At 37.3% G+C, this 19,518-nt stretch overlaps 1 protein-coding gene across 1 annotated transcript in view; it reads left to right on the top strand.

Moving 5' to 3' along the window:
- Positions 1–4,203: 4,203 nt before the first annotated feature.
- The window catches only part of rsu1 (Ras suppressor protein 1), a 71,113-nt gene continuing 55,798 nt past the window's right edge, over positions 4,204–19,518 (top strand). The window contains exons 1-3 of the mRNA XM_044339750.1: positions 4,204–4,335; positions 4,476–4,588; positions 9,696–9,746. Coding sequence (XP_044195685.1) covers positions 4,480–4,588; positions 9,696–9,746 — 160 coding nt within the window. The 5' untranslated portion in view covers positions 4,204–4,335; positions 4,476–4,479. The remainder of the gene's footprint in view (positions 4,336–4,475; positions 4,589–9,695; positions 9,747–19,518) is intronic.

Below are 19,518 nucleotides of genomic sequence, written 5' to 3'. Positions count from 1 at the left end.
TACAACGTTCATTTTACTTGTCATTATACAATGCAGAGTATCATAATTCACACTACACACAAGTACAATGTATATATAAATATTAAAATGTTAAATTTCAATAGAATAAAACAATCAATTTGACAATAAAGTAGAACAAAGTATATAAAAATAACACTACAGAAATTAAAAAGGTAAAGCTAGATTATATATACAAGGAATATACAGCTACATTTGTACTTACAAATAGTGTGTATATACAGTACTGTGCAAAAGTTTAAGGCACTTTGGATGTTTGGATTCTTATCCATAATGCAGTACCATCGAGGAGGCATCTGATTGGTCTCAGATGTATTCTGCAGCATGACAAGAAGCCCAAACATCAGCCAGAGCCATAAAAAGCTATCTTCAGGAGCAAAAACAAGGAGTCCTGCAAGAAGTTTGGCCCCCACAGAGCCTTGACCTCAACATCATGGAGTCAGTCTGGGATTACATGAAGAGAAAGAAGCAGTTGAGACGACTAAATCCACAGAAAAACTGTGGCAACTTCTCCATGATGCAGGACCAACCGACCAGCCAAGTAACTGGAAAAACTGTGCAGGTGTTCCAAGGAGTACTGCTGTTGTCTTAAAGGCAAAGCTGCTTACCCCAAATATTGATTTCATTTAAGGTTCTTCTGTTTACTGAACTTTGTATGAAGTTAACTGATGAATAAAAACTATTCATGGCATTATTTTTGAAAGTATCCTCACTTTAATGCCTAAAGCTTTTGCACACTACTTTCATCGCAGGCTAACCTTTCTCTCTTCTGGCCTCTGAGAACCCTTCATCCTTCATCAGAGGCTCACATCTCTCTCTCTGTGAAAACAGCCTCATTCAAACAGCCTCTTGCTTATTATTGTCAGTCACAGTGTGTGTGTATTTCCTGCAAACCTGACCTGCAACATGTCAATTTGGCACAAAATTTGGAATCAATGTTCTAATGAATGATGTGCTTATAATTGTCTAAATGCCTTAGTCCATCTTATCACAGCTTTCTTAAAGGTTTCATCCCACCATGGTACACTCTATCTCTGCCTCCTGTACTCTTGGAATTGTATCCTATGCAACTGTATAATGGCTGTGACCAAGTTTTTGTTGAATTCATCGAAGTCTGCTGTATCCACCCTAAGTAGTTTTACACACACTTCACTTAATGCTTTAAATGCATCCCAGTAAGCTTCATCTAATTTCCATTGGTATCCTCAATCTATCTTGATGAACACCTATTCGAATCTTAATCATTATAGGATATTGATTATTAACAGGTAATACATCCACAATACCTACAATTTCATATGCTGTCAGATTCAATGCACTTTTTTTGCTTTTCATACTCTCTATCTTGTACCTTTTCCATCATTAATACATACAATGAAACCACTTGCATCAGTATTTTAAATCTCCCAAGATGTGCACTGAAGTGTGTACCCCTATATCACTTTTTCTTGTACCTGCCCACCTACAGTATTAAATGTATCAATGGTCAGTCAAGGGTTATGAAAATTAATTATTGCAAAATAATCCTTTCTTGTCCAAATCTTGACTATTATTGATTCTTGTTCTTTTCCTATACTGATTGGACTGTACCTCATCCCATTTGGCACAACTGATGCCACGTCACTGCCTTTCCATCTTTCCTATCATTCCTATGTTCAATATAACTATGTGTAACAACATCCCACTTGTTTCAACCATATTTCTTGTACGCATAATGGTATATTAGGCTTATATGATGATCCTGTACACTGGCAATGAGACTTCTTGCATTCCACTGTAGAATAATTAATAACATGATGAGTCACCAACCCATGAGCAGTATCAGAGAAAATACAATGCGTCTGTTGGTGTGTATGGGTCAAAGATTTTCTACAAAATATTAAATATGATGATTTTGTTTGACTTCATGTGTGTCTGTCCAGCTGGTTAGAACCCCTAAAATTCACTATGTCAGTATGTGTCAAAAGGACTATATCTCCCACACAGTTATTTCTGATGTGATATGATGTAAACCTATTAAAGCTGAAACTTGGCACTTTAATGTACAGTATTTTATTACAAATTAAATGCGCTGAAACAAACAAAAAAATGTGTGCAAAAATCTGTCCAAATACTGTTTGGACTGTATATTTTGTATTCTACCCTCTCCCTCTCATCTAATTTAATAATTACCGATAAGCTGTTTCATTTCTCTCCATTTCTAGTTCATTTCAAATCACTTTTGTCCCTACAGTTTTTTCTTTAATTTGACCTACTGAGAGGTTTTTTTAACATCAATCATTTGAACCTTGTGCATTTTTACCATTTATCTTATCCAAACTGTAGGAATCACATGTGCATGTGAATAAGCCATTGATGTGTATGTTTTCTGAATATGATCAAAAGATTTGTTAAGAATCTTGCTGGTTCTGGTTTGTTATTAAGGAAAGAATTGCGTATTGCCGATTTGTAGGATGATGCTTTACTTAAGGTACAAGCATGGTAACTAATTTTTTGGTAATTAGCAATTAATAAATAGTTACTAGTTCTGTGTTGCTCAGCAGCTGACTCAGACTTAATCAGAATGACTCATGAAGGAAGTAGTCAGAATGTCTATTCACAGGTATCTGTGAAGTTATAATGAATAATTACTGTAGTATATCCATGTCTGTCCTCCAGTAACTCATCATCAAATATATAATGCTTGATTCAGAGTTATTCAGGAACTATTAATTAGTGAATCGTCAATTATAAAGGTTGTTCCTGATTCATTCCTCACCTGTTTTTCATTTGTTCCTTGTCACTACTCTGTATTCTGCGTGTTCACTCAGAAAAGTGACTACAGGGAGACAACCAAACCCAGTACAAAGTGGATGTTTGCAGTCTTTATATGTAGTCAAAAGGTGAGCAAGATAAACGTGTGTTGTATCCCCCATGTATCCGTTTGTACAGTGCATGGTTGATTTATGGCTCTAGTGTTCTAAAATGAGCCTGTAGCCTGCATTTTTACCCCTTAAACCAAACAGTGTAATTGAAAGTGAGTCTAGGGAACTTAAGTAGTTTAACATGTAGTTTTGTGAACATATTGTGGGAACTCCATGGATGTATAAAGAGAACTTTATACATCCATGGGAAACTCAGGATGGTATTGACAACTATCACTTTAGCTCGATATGTTTGATTGTGAGCATCGTTCGGAATTTAAGGCAACACCACATAGAAAAAGTCCAAACTGTGCATCTGCAGAGTGGCAGCTTGAGAAAACAGCTCTGTAAAATGGTGTTGTTCCAGGGTTATTCAGATTTGCATGAGGACTTTCCTATTACAAGTTTGTGAGTGCGGTGAACTTGTCAGCTCGACCCTGTACGGTCTTATTTTGAAGGTTATGGATTGAAACCGGAAACACATATTGGAGAATGTGCAGTTTTTCAATAAAACTTTATTGCTGTTTTTAGTCTACAAACGAAGCAACAGTGCCATCCAGTGACAATACAACAAACGAGCAACACATGAAATGAGAAAGTTTGAAACAGCTGAACAAATAAATAAATAAAATAAAGAGAAAAAGGGCGAATCTTGGAGTGATAAATTTGTAAATGTAAATTTGCATTTCCAGAAATACATAAGAAGGTGTTTAAATTTGGAGTTAACAGAGTACAGCAGCTCAATAACAAGTAAAACTTAAACTTCACTGGACAACCCTTACGATAAAAGAAATCTTTCCCTTAGTTATGTAAAAAATGTTGTATGTCTATATAAATTATTTTATATATCTAACCTATAAAAATGCCTCTATATTATATATTTGTCACACAATTATCCCAGTAGGATACTGGAACAGACTATTGTTTTCAAAGTGTTTCAGCGAACTTCTCCCTATAAAAAGTAGACGGGATGTACAATATGAATAAACACAAACTAATTTCAGATCGTATGTGTTTTTGCAATAGTAAAACATAAGTTGAATATATTTAAAAGAGTGATATTTTTGTTTCTGCTTGTCAGTCAAACACACAGGACCTTTATACGGAAGCTATGATGATGAATCCAACCGAGAGGAGGAGGGTTCACATGAGCTGAATTCTTTCCTTTAAATGGTATCTTTATTTTTGAAAGTGCTCTTTTGTGTTTTTACTACTCAGTATCAGCTTGTTGCAGTTTGGAGGCTGTGGACTTAACACTTGACACGGAAGTGTGGCTATATACATCAAGGAACCGGAAGTATCCTATTATGGTATGGAGTCGCTCACATAAACTTCCGGTAGGGTGTGAGCCTGACGCGAAGACCAGGGTTTCTTAAACAAATCTATTTTCTTTTTCATTCCACTTTTCTAAAAGGTAAGCCTCGTCAGAATTAACCTCCTGTAGATAAAAGAGTGAGTTTAGGTTGTGTCGCTCTCTCTTGACGTTTACAATGTGCGATTGACGGTTTTTCTAAACAAACTAAGCGATGGACTTGTTTGGATCCCTGTTTTCAGAAAAATGTCCAAGTCTTTGAAGAAGATTGTGGAGGAGAGTCGGGACAAGAACCTTCCAGAGGTTGAGATGTGTGATAGGGGCATTACGAACATGCTGGATATCCCAGGACTGTGTGAGTCTTCCTTTTCTTACTGTCCACCGCTAAACTGGAAAAAACTTGCCATTGTAGTCGCTGTTACTCTTTAGTTTTAGTTGCATGACGAATCTAGGAAACGTGCCAGAGAACGCAGATACTCTTTTTTCTTTTTCCTTTTTCAATTTAATTGTAATAATGTACAAACAATCTGTCATTCCAGTTCATGCATCAAAATTACAATCTCAATATCAATAGCTACATAGTAAAATAAAATAATAAGAATTTTCGAAAAAGAAGGATTCATTTTGGTGCCAGACTTCTTCAGACAAACATTTCTGCGTAAATTTTACCTACTGACATGCGTTTCTTATTTGTTACAAATTTAAGAAAGTTAAAATAACATTAATTTCCATTAGAAACAACTTAAAAGATGGGGTTGAATTAAGAAATTTAGCTTCAGGGATATGAAATTTCCCTTGTAAATTAAAAAAAGTTAACTATAGTCCATACATTTTTATGTTTACATTCAAAATAACTGATAATATTTTCCCATCAGTGATAATTGCATGTGTTGTATTGCACAATATATAATTCTCAAAGTCTTTCCAAAATGTTTGTGACAAAGAATCTAAAAGGAACAAACCATGCCTTGTGCCAGTTGATGTCTGTAAAATGGGAGTTCCAAAAATATTTTCCATGTGGGGTTATTTTCCTATTGTAGTATTGCAGAGACTCTCTCTAATATGTCTATTGGTGTATATGTTGCTCATAATATCAGTCCCATTTATATAAAGAGTGAATGCAAATTTAGGAACCTCATGTTGCTTTTTTATAGCTTTTCATTAATTCTAATATATCATTGGGTCTGGATTTTATTACTAAGCTAAATTCTTTAAACGTGATAGTAAATGCTTTCTCCCATAGAAAAGTTTCATAATTAAGTAGTTGGCCATTAGAATCAAATAAGTCCTTTAAGAAGATGATGTTTTTGTCAACCCAATTTTGTGAAATAAAATTCCTTTGTTCCTTGTTCCTTTTAGTGATACATTCAGTGTTCCATATGATATTATGTGAATACAAGTTTCCACGCCATAAGAGCTTGTTGATAGAATTTGAATGGTTTTACCGGTAACCTTGCAATACTATAGTTACACAGTAATAAAAAATGGAAGTCCTACTTTTTAATATAGTTTGTGTGGAATGAAATACCATAATGCTTTTAAACATTGTTTTATCCATTTTACCTTAAAGATATTATTCAATCCCATGAAGTCCAGTAATTCAAAGCCACCCTTTGGATCCAGAAAGCACTGCTTTTTTTAGATGATGGTGCTTATTTTTCCACACAAAGTTTGTAAATATGTTATTAATGTCTTCAGTCATGAACATTGAGGGAAAGGGCTGGTTAGACAAATCTTGAAACCTCTTCAGCTTTAGTCAAAAGAACCCTTCCTAAGATTGATAGATCTTTTTGAAGCCATATTGTTTTAGTGATTTTGGCTGGACCACATCAGCGTAGCCAGCCCTACACACAAGAATGTGAGTGAGTGAGTGAGTGAAGTTGCACCAATGGTCACCTGGCCGAATTTTTATTTCCCCATTAGCAATTTCTCTTTCAAAATGAGTTGGCGTGAACAGTTTTCTATTATGTCCTCAGGGGGCGTTTACAGCGGGTCTACTGACTGCAGCTCATTCCCAAATTTATCGCACATTAGAGCACCCAACAACTGAGCCAGCAGATGCCCTATCTCAGTCTGCACCTGGACTCACACACCATGTGACACCATGCTCCTCCAACTTTTGGAGGAGCATGTGGAGGTGTTGCTGTGGCTGACCCAACATGTGAGGTCTTGTTGCGGGTGGGGAGCATCATGTTACTCCTCAAAGTGATGTCAGCAGCTCACCCGGGGGTGTGCTGGGGACTGCTGCACATTAGAAACCTCCACCGTTGGTTCTCGCAGCTTTGGCTGCATCCGAACCAGAACAAACAGGGCAAGCTTGCAGAGAGAAAACAGCTTTCTGTGCATTGGGACAAACAGTGTGAGCTTGCAGAGAGAAGACAGTTCTCCGTGCGCTGGGACAAACAGCACAAACTTGCAGAGTAGCAGAGCAAACAGCTCTCTATGTGCTGGAGGCATGAGGGAGAGCACACAGTTAAAGCGCCCTTTTTCTTTTTTGCTGCACTTTTTCTTTTTTTTTCTCATAGCTTATAGCAAACTTAGCTTAACATGCTACTTCAATGCACTTTAACAACAAATATTACTGGGACCACTGCAGAAAATTGCAGATGAACATTTAATATCCAGGAATTCACATCATAGACACTACCACTGACTATCTCTGTAACAAACCGGCCACAGTTTCGCACATTGACCATACATGGTCCAGCCATATACTAGGTTTTGACCTAGTCTTTTTCAGTTTGGGGAAGAAATGAAGCTGGTTGCGCTCCATGGAGTTCTTACAAATATCAATACCAAGATACTTAACATATTTCTTAACAGGTATATTACATAAAGTTTTTTCCTCTGTCTGATACAAACATAAGATTTATAATAAAACATGCAATAAGAGTAATTCAACCACAATCAGAAACAAAAAAGGTGAAATTTGATGTCCTTTATGAACTGATCTCAGAACAGGAAACCTTTTTATAGTGTATGGATACATGACACAACTGTCAATATTCTTATAAAACATTTCAAATGTCAATACAAACTTTTGGAGTGCTTTAAATAAAAAAAGCAATGTTCTAAAGCATTGTAAGCCCTGTAAAAGTAAAGAAATACTACAAGAGCATCAGTTTCATGTCAAATAAGTCTTAGAACTTATGTGACGATTGCTCATAAAGCCTGTTTGTGTTTCACCTATGAGCTTGTCAAGACCTTTCTTTAAATGCTTTGCAAATATCAATGAGATGATCTTTTAATCTATGTTTAGGAGCGTAACAGGTCTCCAATTTTCTATCAATAAATGATCTTTATCAGGTTTGGGGATTAGAGTTATCATACCATGTTTCATAGTTGTCAACATCTCTTTTCCATACATTCATTTATTTGTGGCAGCCTGCCTTAATATCAGCATTGACCGCCACATATTGATTTTTTTTTTTTTTTTTTTTTTAACTATTTAAAATAGGTAGTCTTATTTCATAGTAGAGCTACATATAGCGCATTGATTCTCAGCCCCCTTGCCCCACTCTCTCTCTGTCTCACTCTCTCTCTCATAAACACATTGACAATGGACCCGTTTGTGAATAGCCCCTCCTCTCCATATGCATTCTGAATCAAAACACGATCATGCATGCGAGGAAAGATTGTTGTGTCATCAATACTTAATCGAATGGCTGTCACTACACTTATAAACTGAAGTGTCTGCTCTGTGAGTCCACAGCAGCACCAGCGGCAGAGTCGCAGCACAGAGTAGTGGAGTGAGACGTCTGTCCTCCCTCCTGCTTTCTGCTGTAACTGTCTCCCTGGGTGCATGTTTTGAGCAGAAATTTTCCCGCTCTCTGCCTGCTCCAGGTGAATCTCCCTCCGGATGGTGGACGGGTTGTTCTGGTTCTGGTTCTAAGTGGCAGTTGTGTGCACTGCAGACTGGTGTCGGGGCAGCCACACACACACGCTGCGAGCTACGTTAAAGTAGCTATGCTACTTGTATAACACATTTTAAGTTTAAGTTTTTTTTAAACCCCTGATGCTCAGGCCTGGCAGGGGGTCAACTTGCAATACACTGGCGGAAACCGTGCAAGTTATCTCTGATAAGTTATGTTCTTAACACAACACTGTCAAAATATAGCTGGGTATAAAAAAAATATAGCTGCACATAGCTGCGTGCTATTTGCAGTGGAGCACCTTATATATGGTATTACTGAATCAATAGATAGAATCTATTTCTGTGGGAAACACTGATTCTTTAAATAATTCCAATAAAGGGCTTTCAGTGATACCCCAAAAATGTAAATAGAATTCAACAGAAAGCTCATCAAAGCCTGTTGACTTCCCCTTTTTCATTTAGTGAATTGCCACTGAGATTTCTAGTTTTGTCATGGATTCACAATTCAGTTTTAAGTGTTCTGAGATAATGGGTGTAAATTCTTTAATTCTTTAATTAACTCAATAAATCTATCACAATCATTGACCTGAGAATTTGACTTATATATATTACTATAAAATGAACCAACATATTTTGAAAATGTCTAAAGGGTTTGAAATTATGTTATTGTTAATTTTAAGGGCAGTAATATTATTTCTTTTGCGGTTTTGTTTCTCTAAAGCAAGGAACTAGCTAAAGTTTCTTTCCCCTAGTTCCAACCATTTTGCTCTGGACTGTATAAAGGCCCCATTAGCCATTTCAACATAAATGTTACCTATGTTCTCCTTCAGTCTTTTCATTTTTATTTCTTCTTCCTCCAAAAGATTATCTTTTATCGTGAATGTCTTTAATTTGTCCATAATACTGATTTCTTTAGCTATATCTTTTTTTTTGTTTCTTTGCTGTCTCATTGCTAATTCCCTCGTATTGAATTCGAAATATTCCCATTTCTGTGTGTGACTCATTTTGTTGTCATCAAATATTTTTTTTGCTGTTGTTTTCACCAAATCACAAAATATATCATCATTTAATACATTATCACTTAATTTCCAAACCCCATGTAAATTCCTTCTCTAAATAAATACAAAATAATAAATAAGGTCTAACGATTGGTTGGTTATTACATATCCATGTGGATAAGCCCTGCTTGAGGGAACAATACAACTAAGTGAAGTGATAAATATTATTTCCTATGTAATTCCATTCTCCTGATCAACTGGTTCAGTTGCATGGTCCAAATGTACAATAATCATAATAATAATGCTTATAAGCACCTCCATATTTCTATTTGGATGAAGCTTGTTGTGATTTGAACAAGTTTTCAGTTTGGTAAATGAATAGGTGAAATAGTTCATTCATAAATAAATCTTCTTGTTGCTGAAGATAGTTCTTTATGACTCTGGCTGTATGTTTGTGGTTGTCATCATGCTGCAGGACAAATTTAATGATGAATGATCCCCTTAAGACACACTAAACAATAGATTTTTGTTTTCTAAATGAATGAGTTAGTTTCTGTGCTGTGTTGACTTGCTGTTCCATGTCTTTTCAGTCACCCTTTCCAACATCACTCAGCTGGTTCTCAGCCACAACAAGCTCACAGGTAAGCCTCTCCCTCTTTCCTTTGCACTCTCACAGACATCAGCTAAAACTGTCAGACAGCAGTGAGACGAGTTTGTGGACAGGAGCTGTCTCACATGATAATATGTAACTTTTTTTTCACTCACTGCTTTTTGTCTGTAAATGAATATCTAAAAAACCTCGTCATCCAAACTCTAACCCTTATGTGAAATCAATATAACAATGGTAAAACAGTGTTGCAAAAAAGCACAATGGCATGGAAGTGATTATCAGAAATATTCAAATACAAAAAAAAAAAAATTTTACAACCTGTTTGCTCCTGTGATGGCCAAATATTCACATACCACTTTATTAATCACAACTATTTCCACAGTTTAGGAATCAAAGTCATTGTATATCACACATACAGTGGCTTGACAGATATTTTCATTTTGTTCTCAAAAGTCTTATTTATCTGTCATCCTGTTTTTGTGGTACTTATTTATTAAACTAATTCATATAATATTGTAGCAATTTCCCCTCAGAATGCTTTCACAGAAGGGATACATGAAGCAGAAATACATTGACAATATATTATTGGGCTCATGTGAATCACTGTAAATTAATGAACCCTACCAGTGTTTTTGTTTGCTTTGGCTCATCTTCTGCAAATCATGTGTACTTAACATTGCTGTTAACGTTTTTTTTAATACGGGAGTGTTGAAACATCTAAAACAATACATTTTGCTGTGGAAAATGCTTTAAGAGACAATTCACCGCTGTGAATATGATTTCTTAAAACTAGGTCACCTATGTAGTAGAAATGTGCAATTATTTCTTAAAATTGGTAGGGCTGTAGTCTGCTGGTTGACTGGTCGATTAGTTGGTCGATATGCTCTTGTCCGACTAAATTCTTATTGGTCGAATAATCTCTGTGTTATTTTCATAGGGAGAAAAGTGCTACATCAATAGCTTTCCAGGAGTAATCCATTATTTCCTGCGGCAGAAGGGACAGACTAACAAATTACCTGTGGTGTATTCAAAACACCCCCGTTGTTTTCACAACTTTGAACTCGACCAACTTAAAGGAAACTGCTAGGTCCACCTGTACTCAACGTTTACTGAACGTGCTGAACGTTTACTGAATCTGTGTTTCTCCACAATGGCACAACGAGCTAGACCAAAAATTTTTTTTTTTGATATTTGGTAATGTTGAAATCAATAGCGTTTGGGAGTCTCTGTGCAGCGCTGTTCCGGTACGTGAGTCAACCTCTGTCATTGCCTGGTTGCTTGGTAGCGTGGCTCCGTTCAGGAGTATGTTTGCGTAGCGAGTGGGAAAGAGTGAGGGGCAGAGAAGTGATGGTGGATGTGAGCGGGGTAGAGGAAAAGGTCAGGAGTAAGTTGTCAGTCTGGCAGTAAATGTACAGTACAGACTACAGTGTGTCAGTTAATAAATGCTAAAAAGTCACGTCTGTTGTTTCCCCAAATGCTGGAAAAGTAAAGGGGGTTAGCCCCAAAGTTAGCAACAATGGGTTAGCCTAACCTGAAGACACAAAACAGAGAAATACAGAACAGAGAAATGTGTGGCAGCTGAGTTTACTGTGCACTCTGTCCCGTTACATCCTGCCCCCCCCCCCCCCCACCACGCGCACGCGACTAATCGATTAGTTGAAGATTATGTACGATTTTACTCGACCAAGACTTTCTTTGGTTGAATGCAGAATGCATTGTGCGCAGTCGCATCCAATCAGCTACTGATGGCATGTTTACAGAACGCAGGCTGCAAGTATTATATCTCTTTACTGAGGCTTATTTTTGTTTACAAAATGTTTTTCCTCATCAGTCTGGATACAAACAACGTGCTGTATATATATATATATATATGTATATATGTATATATATATATGTGCAAGTGAGAGATGCTCTGCGCATTTACGCACGAGGCACAGCAGTGTTATTTAAATCTCCGACTCACAGACAGGATCGGTCAGGATCTAATGTTAATTAATGTTCTGTCTTCTACACATCCAATAGGTCAGCTATTACACACACAGTCCAGGTTCATACAATGAAACTGTTTGGAGTAAAGCAGCCGTCCTCCTGATAAAGCCTGAGCTCATTATGTTGAGCAGTGCAGCAAAACTAAAAACTGTACTTATCAACTAGACAGGACACAAGAGATTATCCAGCAATGCTTAGCTTCTGAAATATTTTTTTAGACAGACAAGCGAAAAATGAATGGTTTCATTTCTACTCAAATTGTTGATTTGATGAGGAAAATGGCTTGGGGAAGGAGAAAAAAAAGGAAAAAACGGGAAGAAGATTATGTTTTTTAATTCACTTGAAAAACGGAAAAACAAAAGAATGCATTTCTTTATCCTATTATCAAACAAGTTGAACACAGCTTTGGATGGAGGGTTCACGGACCAGGGGGCAGCAATGCCCTTCCCATGCCAAGTCTGCTGGAAAATAGAGGACATCAGTTGAGTAAGTGGTCCTTCAGTGTGGCCCAGGATGCATTGTATTTATACTGCTAAATGAATGTGGCCACATGCAGTCCAGACCAACTTTGAATGTGGTCTGAGTGATCGGATCTCAATGCGTCCTCAATGTGTCTTGGGTGCGTTCACACCTGTACTTAGAGCTGTCCACTTGTGAGCAGATCAGCAGATTGTGAGAGATGGATGTTAATACCAGGTGTAAACAGGGCCTTAGTGTGGTATCCAGCTCTTATAATACATCCATGGTCTGACTCCACAGCATAAGTTGTAATAGTTTTGCCACACCTCTGCTCCAACTTTATATTGCAAAGCTAGTAGCTCCGGTGGTCGCTTCCTCCTCCGCAGTCTGTTGTATTCCGTAGCACTATATTCAGCCTCATATCATGAGACTAGTTTTCTTCCAAACATGCTGATATTTTAGTATTTGACCTTTTTAGTATTTAAAAGTATATTTTAGTGTCTGCTTTTCCCTATTGCTAGCGTAACATGGTAGACATAATGTTTTGTTAGATCCTCCTTTGACAGTCCTTTAAGGCACCACTACAGAAAATGAGGAAACATAGTTTGTAGCCTAATGCAGATCTCCAAACTCTGCTGGATGTGTCACCCAGTAGACTTTTGCCGGCAAATGAGCAGGGAGCTCTGGGTGCAGGCAACATGGAGGGAAGTTAAACATTGTTCATTTGCATATTCCACCCACATTGTAATGAGTTAGGGTTTCCCTTTAACGATTAAATGATGGTTCAATTTATTCAATTCAATTCAATTCAATTCTAGTCTAGTGTTCACAGACAGCTGATGTCTGTTTCTGCTGTGCATTTAGTCTCTTGTCCAGGGTTCTCGTTATTTAAATTGATGTAGTGTTAACGGTCTGTGGTAAGTTCTTTTCTTCTGGTTTAATGTTCTGACAGGGAGTCCCACTGGGATGCTTCCAGTGGTCCTCATTGGTCATGTTGGTGATGTTTTGCAGCAGGACATCTGCAGAACATCCTCATATAGGTAAAACTTATCATGTGACTGATGCTTTATGCTTATGTGAAGACACCTAAGCCAGCTCTGAGAGAGAGATTCATATAGTCAGAGTATTTAATTACTGTCAGAGACATGTTGTAAATGTGGCAGCTCATGTGCCTCTGTCAAAGTTTTTAATATTCCCCATTGAACAAGAAGTATATTTGTATTGAGTGGACATCTTCAGTAACAGATAGAGTGAAGTGATGTAATGTTGTTTTGCACCAGAAGAGGTCACCACAGACACGTCAGCACACTCACACTAACCTTTTGTTATGAAACAACATTTAAAAACCAGATACCCAAATACAGTTCTGATTGTGCATTAATAATATGCCATTATAATATTGAACGTGAATGTGTTAAATAAAAAAAAGTGTCATTAAAAAAATGTTTTTTTCAGAGTGGACATTTTCAAAGATCCTCTCCAGAAATGTTTCATGACGTATAAAAATACTCTTAGCTTTGAATTTATGTCTGATATGTTTTTTTTCTGCAAAAAAATCAATTAACTTGTTAAAAAAATCTGAAACTTTCAACGACTCCTTCTCCTCATTTGAAAAATCCAAAATATATGAATATGTAAACAGTGCACATTTCAAAAGTTTAACTGCTAGTCACATCACACACATGTAAGTTTCATACTGGACCATGATTGGCTCCAAACTAGTTGAGATGTCACAAATCTTGGTTTTAGGTACATGCCTTAAACTGAAAGGTGCGCACAGAGAAACTTTACTCCTTGAAAACAACCACCTCTCAACATAAATCATTCTGCACAGTGAAGAGAACAAGAAGCAAAACATGTTTTTGAGTGAAGGGCGGCTTTAAACTTATTTTTCCTCTCTTGCTTCCCCTAATCTTTGGGAAAGCAGAACTTGTAGAAAAGTATGAAAAATATAAAAGTACGAACCTTCTAAATGACTATCCAATAACTATCCAACAAAACTGCTACAGTAGGATAACCTCAGAGTGGTAAACGAGTTTTCCTGTTTGCCTCTCTTCTCTCTACTGTGGCTTCAGTGCTTAAGTCTTTCTTCTTTATCGCAAACAATAAACATCTTTTAGGTAACATCATTTCGCTTGTTCTTCAGTCAATTTCATGTATTGTCAGTGGTCAGAGACATTTTCCTATCAGTATAGATATTTTGATAAGACAGTGTAAAAGTAATATGTTTATTATTATAAAACCCTGGGATCAGTTCTTAATAGAAACTTGCATGTAGTTTCCGCTGCGCTCGGAAAATTGATGTCTTATGTTTATTGTGTTGACTGGTAATGACAGAGAAGGTTCATTTAATTACAGAAGACAAAGAGACAAAATGTTTTTGACTATCTGTCCATCAGTGTCAAGGTTGGATGGCTGAAAACATTTATCTTCTGTAAAGGACTTGCAGAAAACTTCAGATAACGGCCATCATTACACCACATACAATATTTTTTTCTTTAAATAAAATTTGTATTTGAGATGCAGCTTTCCATCTGTGCTTGCTAAAACAGTAACATGTTCACTATCTGGAAGATGTGTTTGTGTGGGTGCTGTTTTCTAATCTGCTGCTGGAGATGGATAGATTACATACATCTCACTCTGCTGGGTTATTTATAGCCCAGATCAGACAGAAGAAATGAGGATAACATAATTGCCGTAGTTACCCACCTGCAGGCACTCTCAAGGAACACTCAGTTCCTTGAGAGTGCCTTCCTTGAGGTAACTCTCCGCTGTCCCACTCTACCAGCAGCCTGTGAACGCAGCAGGAAATATCACAGTGTACTTAGTGCAGTCTCTTACTCTCCTTGATTTTATCCAATATGAATTGGTGATCCTACAAATGCAGCTGCATTGTGTCAGATAGGATGGAGGTGATGTTGCTGCTGCATGAAGGCAGTCAAGAGTTATAGTGACATGTGGAAAGTCTTCCATTAGAAGGACTGCCACCACTGACAGGTGCTAACATGCCTGCACTATGGTCATCACACTCATTGCAGGTGACCATTTCCCATCACACCCAAATGTCACCTGTCATGTCTGTGTGTGTCTGTGTAGGGCTGCAGTGGTTTTCTTCCTCAAACATACCAACATACAGACAGATAATCCAGGAGCTCCTCAGGAGTCTATGGACTACAGGACCGAGGAGCCTATATGGAAATTAATATCATATATTGTATGGAAGACCTTATAAATACTGTAGGTTTGTCTATCTGGACAGGAGTTTGTGGTATCCTGTTAATTGAGCTCTGTTCAGTGGTCCACAGAGAGAGGCCTGTCATCTTTACAGATTGGATGTCCTCAGCTCATCTGCAACTCTGGTTTGGAGCAAGACAATGCATTTTGAAATGATGAACTGAAAATTATTACCTTAATTGATATGCACTACAAATACTAAAATAAAAAATAATGATATTAATGATGTCTACAATGATAAATGTTAGTGGATGAAGTGAGGAGAGTTGCTTTATATCAAAAACGTTTGGTGGACTTTTTCCATTCGCTGTTGATTGAAGACTTGCGCCAATAAGAAATTTCAGGGTCCATAACAATAACTGATAATTATCCGTTTGTTATAGCCAATATGATGCAATAACCAATAATTTTATTATTACAAATGCAAAAGTGTGATGACAATTAATATATATTTTTAATTTGACAAGTTTATTTTTCTAATACAACATCAATGTTTAGAGCATTCACCATGCCTACAATAAAGAATACATTTATTTATTGTTAAGTTTTTTTGTCACAATTATTAATATGTAGTCTATTTAACATCAGACCTGATCTCCTTTTTGACAAGACCCTTAGATTACTTTTCATATTGTTGAATTGATTAATGGTTACCTTAAGCTCTCAGACTCCACTATTTAGAAAGGCTGCAGGTCTTTTACAGTGAACTGGTTAACAGCTCTGTGGCATCATTCATGCCCTGCTCTGTCCTCCTCTCTCTGCTTCTGCTGGTCAGAGACTCACTGTTGTAGGTAGAGAGGAAAAGCTGCTGATCACAGCCTGAAGTCTACAAGAATTCAACTGCTTTTCAGATACTTAGTCACTTAGACTCAATCCTTACATACAATTTTATGTTTGTTTTGAGCTTGTTCAGTTTTCTATTAGCATAACGAGCTCCATATGGCTATTAAACATATCTGCAGTGAATGAGAGGGGAGCAGGTATTGGGCTTTTTTCCTATCTTTATTCAAGAGCGTAGTCTTTCAATTTGAGAGCATGATTTATTGATTCCACGTTCAGATTTTGTAATTTGCTCCCTCAAACCCTGCCCTTGCAGTTAAATTGCTCCTGCTTGTGCTTAAGTTTGCTCTACTTCTGCTCAAACTGTATGCTTGCACTCAGATATATTACTGCTTGCACAGATTTCCTACTTCATCTTCAGCCCTTCTCTCAGCACTCAGGCTGCTTTTGTGCACTTGTCAGATGTCTGCTCTCAGATTTCTGCTCTGCTCTCAGATTGTTTTGTGCAACATTGTCAACATTCCCCAACCAGTAGAATGTCAGGTGTAGTGTTGACCAACGAAATGATCCCTGCCTCCTTGCAGGCACATTCGCTTAACTTCTTAGAGCGTCCCATATGGATAGTTACCGGATTCATCCACTCCTGCCCTCCAGGGCTTTATTAAATGTACTTCTCTTGCTTTCTTTATGACTTTTTGAATAAAAGGCAAGTTAATATATATACCAGTGTCTGTACTTTTTCTCTTATTATAATAGCTACATATAAGAGTAGCCATAAAGCACAGTGGCCTCCCGTCGGTGTGCTGGAGGAGAAAACGACATCACCTTCATGACTTGAGAGTGGGAGTCTAGCGGATTGCCAAAGTCAATGACCTTGAGTAACTTTTTTATTTTAATGGTGCTATTACTTCCTTCAAATTGGCTAAGTTGTGGCACAAGAATACATCCATTGATAATATTCTTGGTTTTCAAGCTTTGTATTTTTATGTGAACTCTGATGAAGCTGGAGCAGGAAATCTTTGCAAGCAACAATATATTTGAGTGGAAGCATACAGTCTGAGCAGAAGCAGAGCAAATCTAAGTGCAAGCAGGGGCTATTTTAAGTGTGAGGGCAGGGTTTGAGGGAATGAATTACAAAATCTGAACGTGAAATCAATAAATCATGTTCTCAAATTGAAAGACTATGCTCTTGAATAAAGATAGGAAAAAGCCCCATAAGGGGGATAAATAAATTGCTCATACTATCTCCATCTCCGTTAGTGGTGAATTTTGTTGCGACATTGAGCAGTCACTGTCAACTCAAGTAAAGTATAACCTAAATTCTATGTCAACATATAGATGATTTAATTTGTAAATTTAAGTAAAGCCATTGCTTCCCTGTTAATGATCTTTTGATTTGATCCTGAATTGTGAAGCACTTTGTGAAGTCTGTTTCAATTTGAGCTCTGTAGATTAATTTGCTCAAACGTAAAGCCAAATCAAGACAAGTTTTACCTGTAGATGAACCAGTCAGATGAATGATGAATCAGCATTTTGTGTTTTCTGATAACTGTAAGTCACTCTTAGTGCTGTGTTTACAACATTTACCAAGGTCAACAACCTTTTAACAGCTTAAGATAACATCATGTTAATAGAGTTGTTGTTCAGTGTTAGTACGTGTATTAAAATATTTATTTAGACACAGGTGTAAGTCAGACCTTATCAGTTTTTTCTGCCTCCTGCCTTGAATTTGTTCATGTCTCTCCATCACCTGACACCTGGACTGCTTATGTGTTTCTCTTTTCTCCTTAAACTTTGTCTTTAAATCTTGAATCAGTTGCACCTTCTTCCTTCTTGAATCAGTTCTTTACTTTCTCCTTGTTTTTCTTTCAGCCCCATTAATGTTACATCATGCGTTTCTTCCTCACTTCTGTCTCCCCTCCTACTTCATTCACTCACTCTGAAAATGTAAAAACCCTTCCTTTTTAAAAGTCAGAGCATGAAGCAGAACTTTAGCTTGTATGGTGTTAATTACAGTATTTGTGGACAAGTACACAGTGGGTATGTATAAGAAGTCAAGCTATCCAAACTATCAAGCTACATTAACATTACTGTAATGTAAAGCAGCAGTACCTGATAAACTGGACAGTTAAAACTACACTAATGTCAATTTTAAAAACTTAAGTTCCACTGCAGAGCTTTTCTAGCTACTTATTTTGTTGTATTTTGTCTAACAGATTATTACTGATGCTGCACATGTTAATGTCATATGATCCTCTGAACTCTGATTCATTCGTCTGTCCCATGAAAGCGGCTCTAGTCTGCCTGCTAGCTTCAACACAGAGGGTTTTAAACACCTGTGTAGCAGGAATCTGTAGTGGTTTGTTGATCTGTTTTACATTAATAGCCGTCTCCATGTCTCATACAAGGATACAATGTTCAAACAGAAAACAAAATGAGTGATGGCAGAAGCTACAACAGAAACTGTGGTAGGCAGCCAGTCTGAGCTAGCAGCTGTGAAGTGCTATTCTGCTAGTATAATTTACATTTGTTTTTATTTGTTTCTTTCAGCTGGGGTGGGGGTAAGGCTTTGGTAGGGGAAACACTGCACATAACGTGAAGATGCACGTGTTTGTTTCTTTTGTTTTTTCTTGTTCATGACTTTTAATGTTCAAATTTACCCACTCTGGTGGGGCAACTAAATCTCTCTTCCACTTGCCCTACAAAAAAATCTTAATGTTGAGCCCTGCCTGAGGGAATCAATCTTTTCATTTTCGAACAATTTTATGATAATTTATTATTTTAAATGTAACTTTATTTAACTCACCTGTTCTGTCATGTCAATAACGGGCCATGGGGCAATTTTTAAAAGCTGTCATTCCATGAGCAAACATCTGAATTTATTGTGGATAGCTGTTAATCAAAATGCCTAGATTTGCCTGGGTTGGGACATCAATTATTTTACTTAAATTTCAGGATGTAGATCATTGTTTTTATAGGCTATCTTTTGTGAAGCCCACTGACTCACTGATTACATGACTCAAGTTGTGGACACACCTGCACATGCACAGGCATATACTTTACTGCACATAATGGTATTATCCACATCATGGTTGTGAATAAGCGGTCAGCAGGTTAATGACAGGACCGCAAGTGGCAGCCCCCAATAAAGTCTCCTCTCAGTGTCAGGTGTTTAGTGCAGTGTCAGCAGTGACTGTTTTTTATGTAAGGGGCACATTGGCTGTCAGTATGACAGACTTTTAACAGTAGATCAGGCATCTGAAACCTCTTCCACCGCTCTAGGCGCCTGAGGTCTCCACTGGTTCCAGGGTTGTGGACTTGAGTCACATGACCTGGACTCA

Source organism: Thunnus albacares, chromosome 21 (assembly GCF_914725855.1).
Source record: "Thunnus albacares chromosome 21, fThuAlb1.1, whole genome shotgun sequence".
In the NCBI taxonomy this organism is placed as follows: Eukaryota; Metazoa; Chordata; class Actinopteri; order Scombriformes; family Scombridae; genus Thunnus; species Thunnus albacares.
The sequence above is the reverse complement of the archived record's forward strand: the minus strand, read 5'-3'. Positions and strand labels throughout refer to the sequence as shown.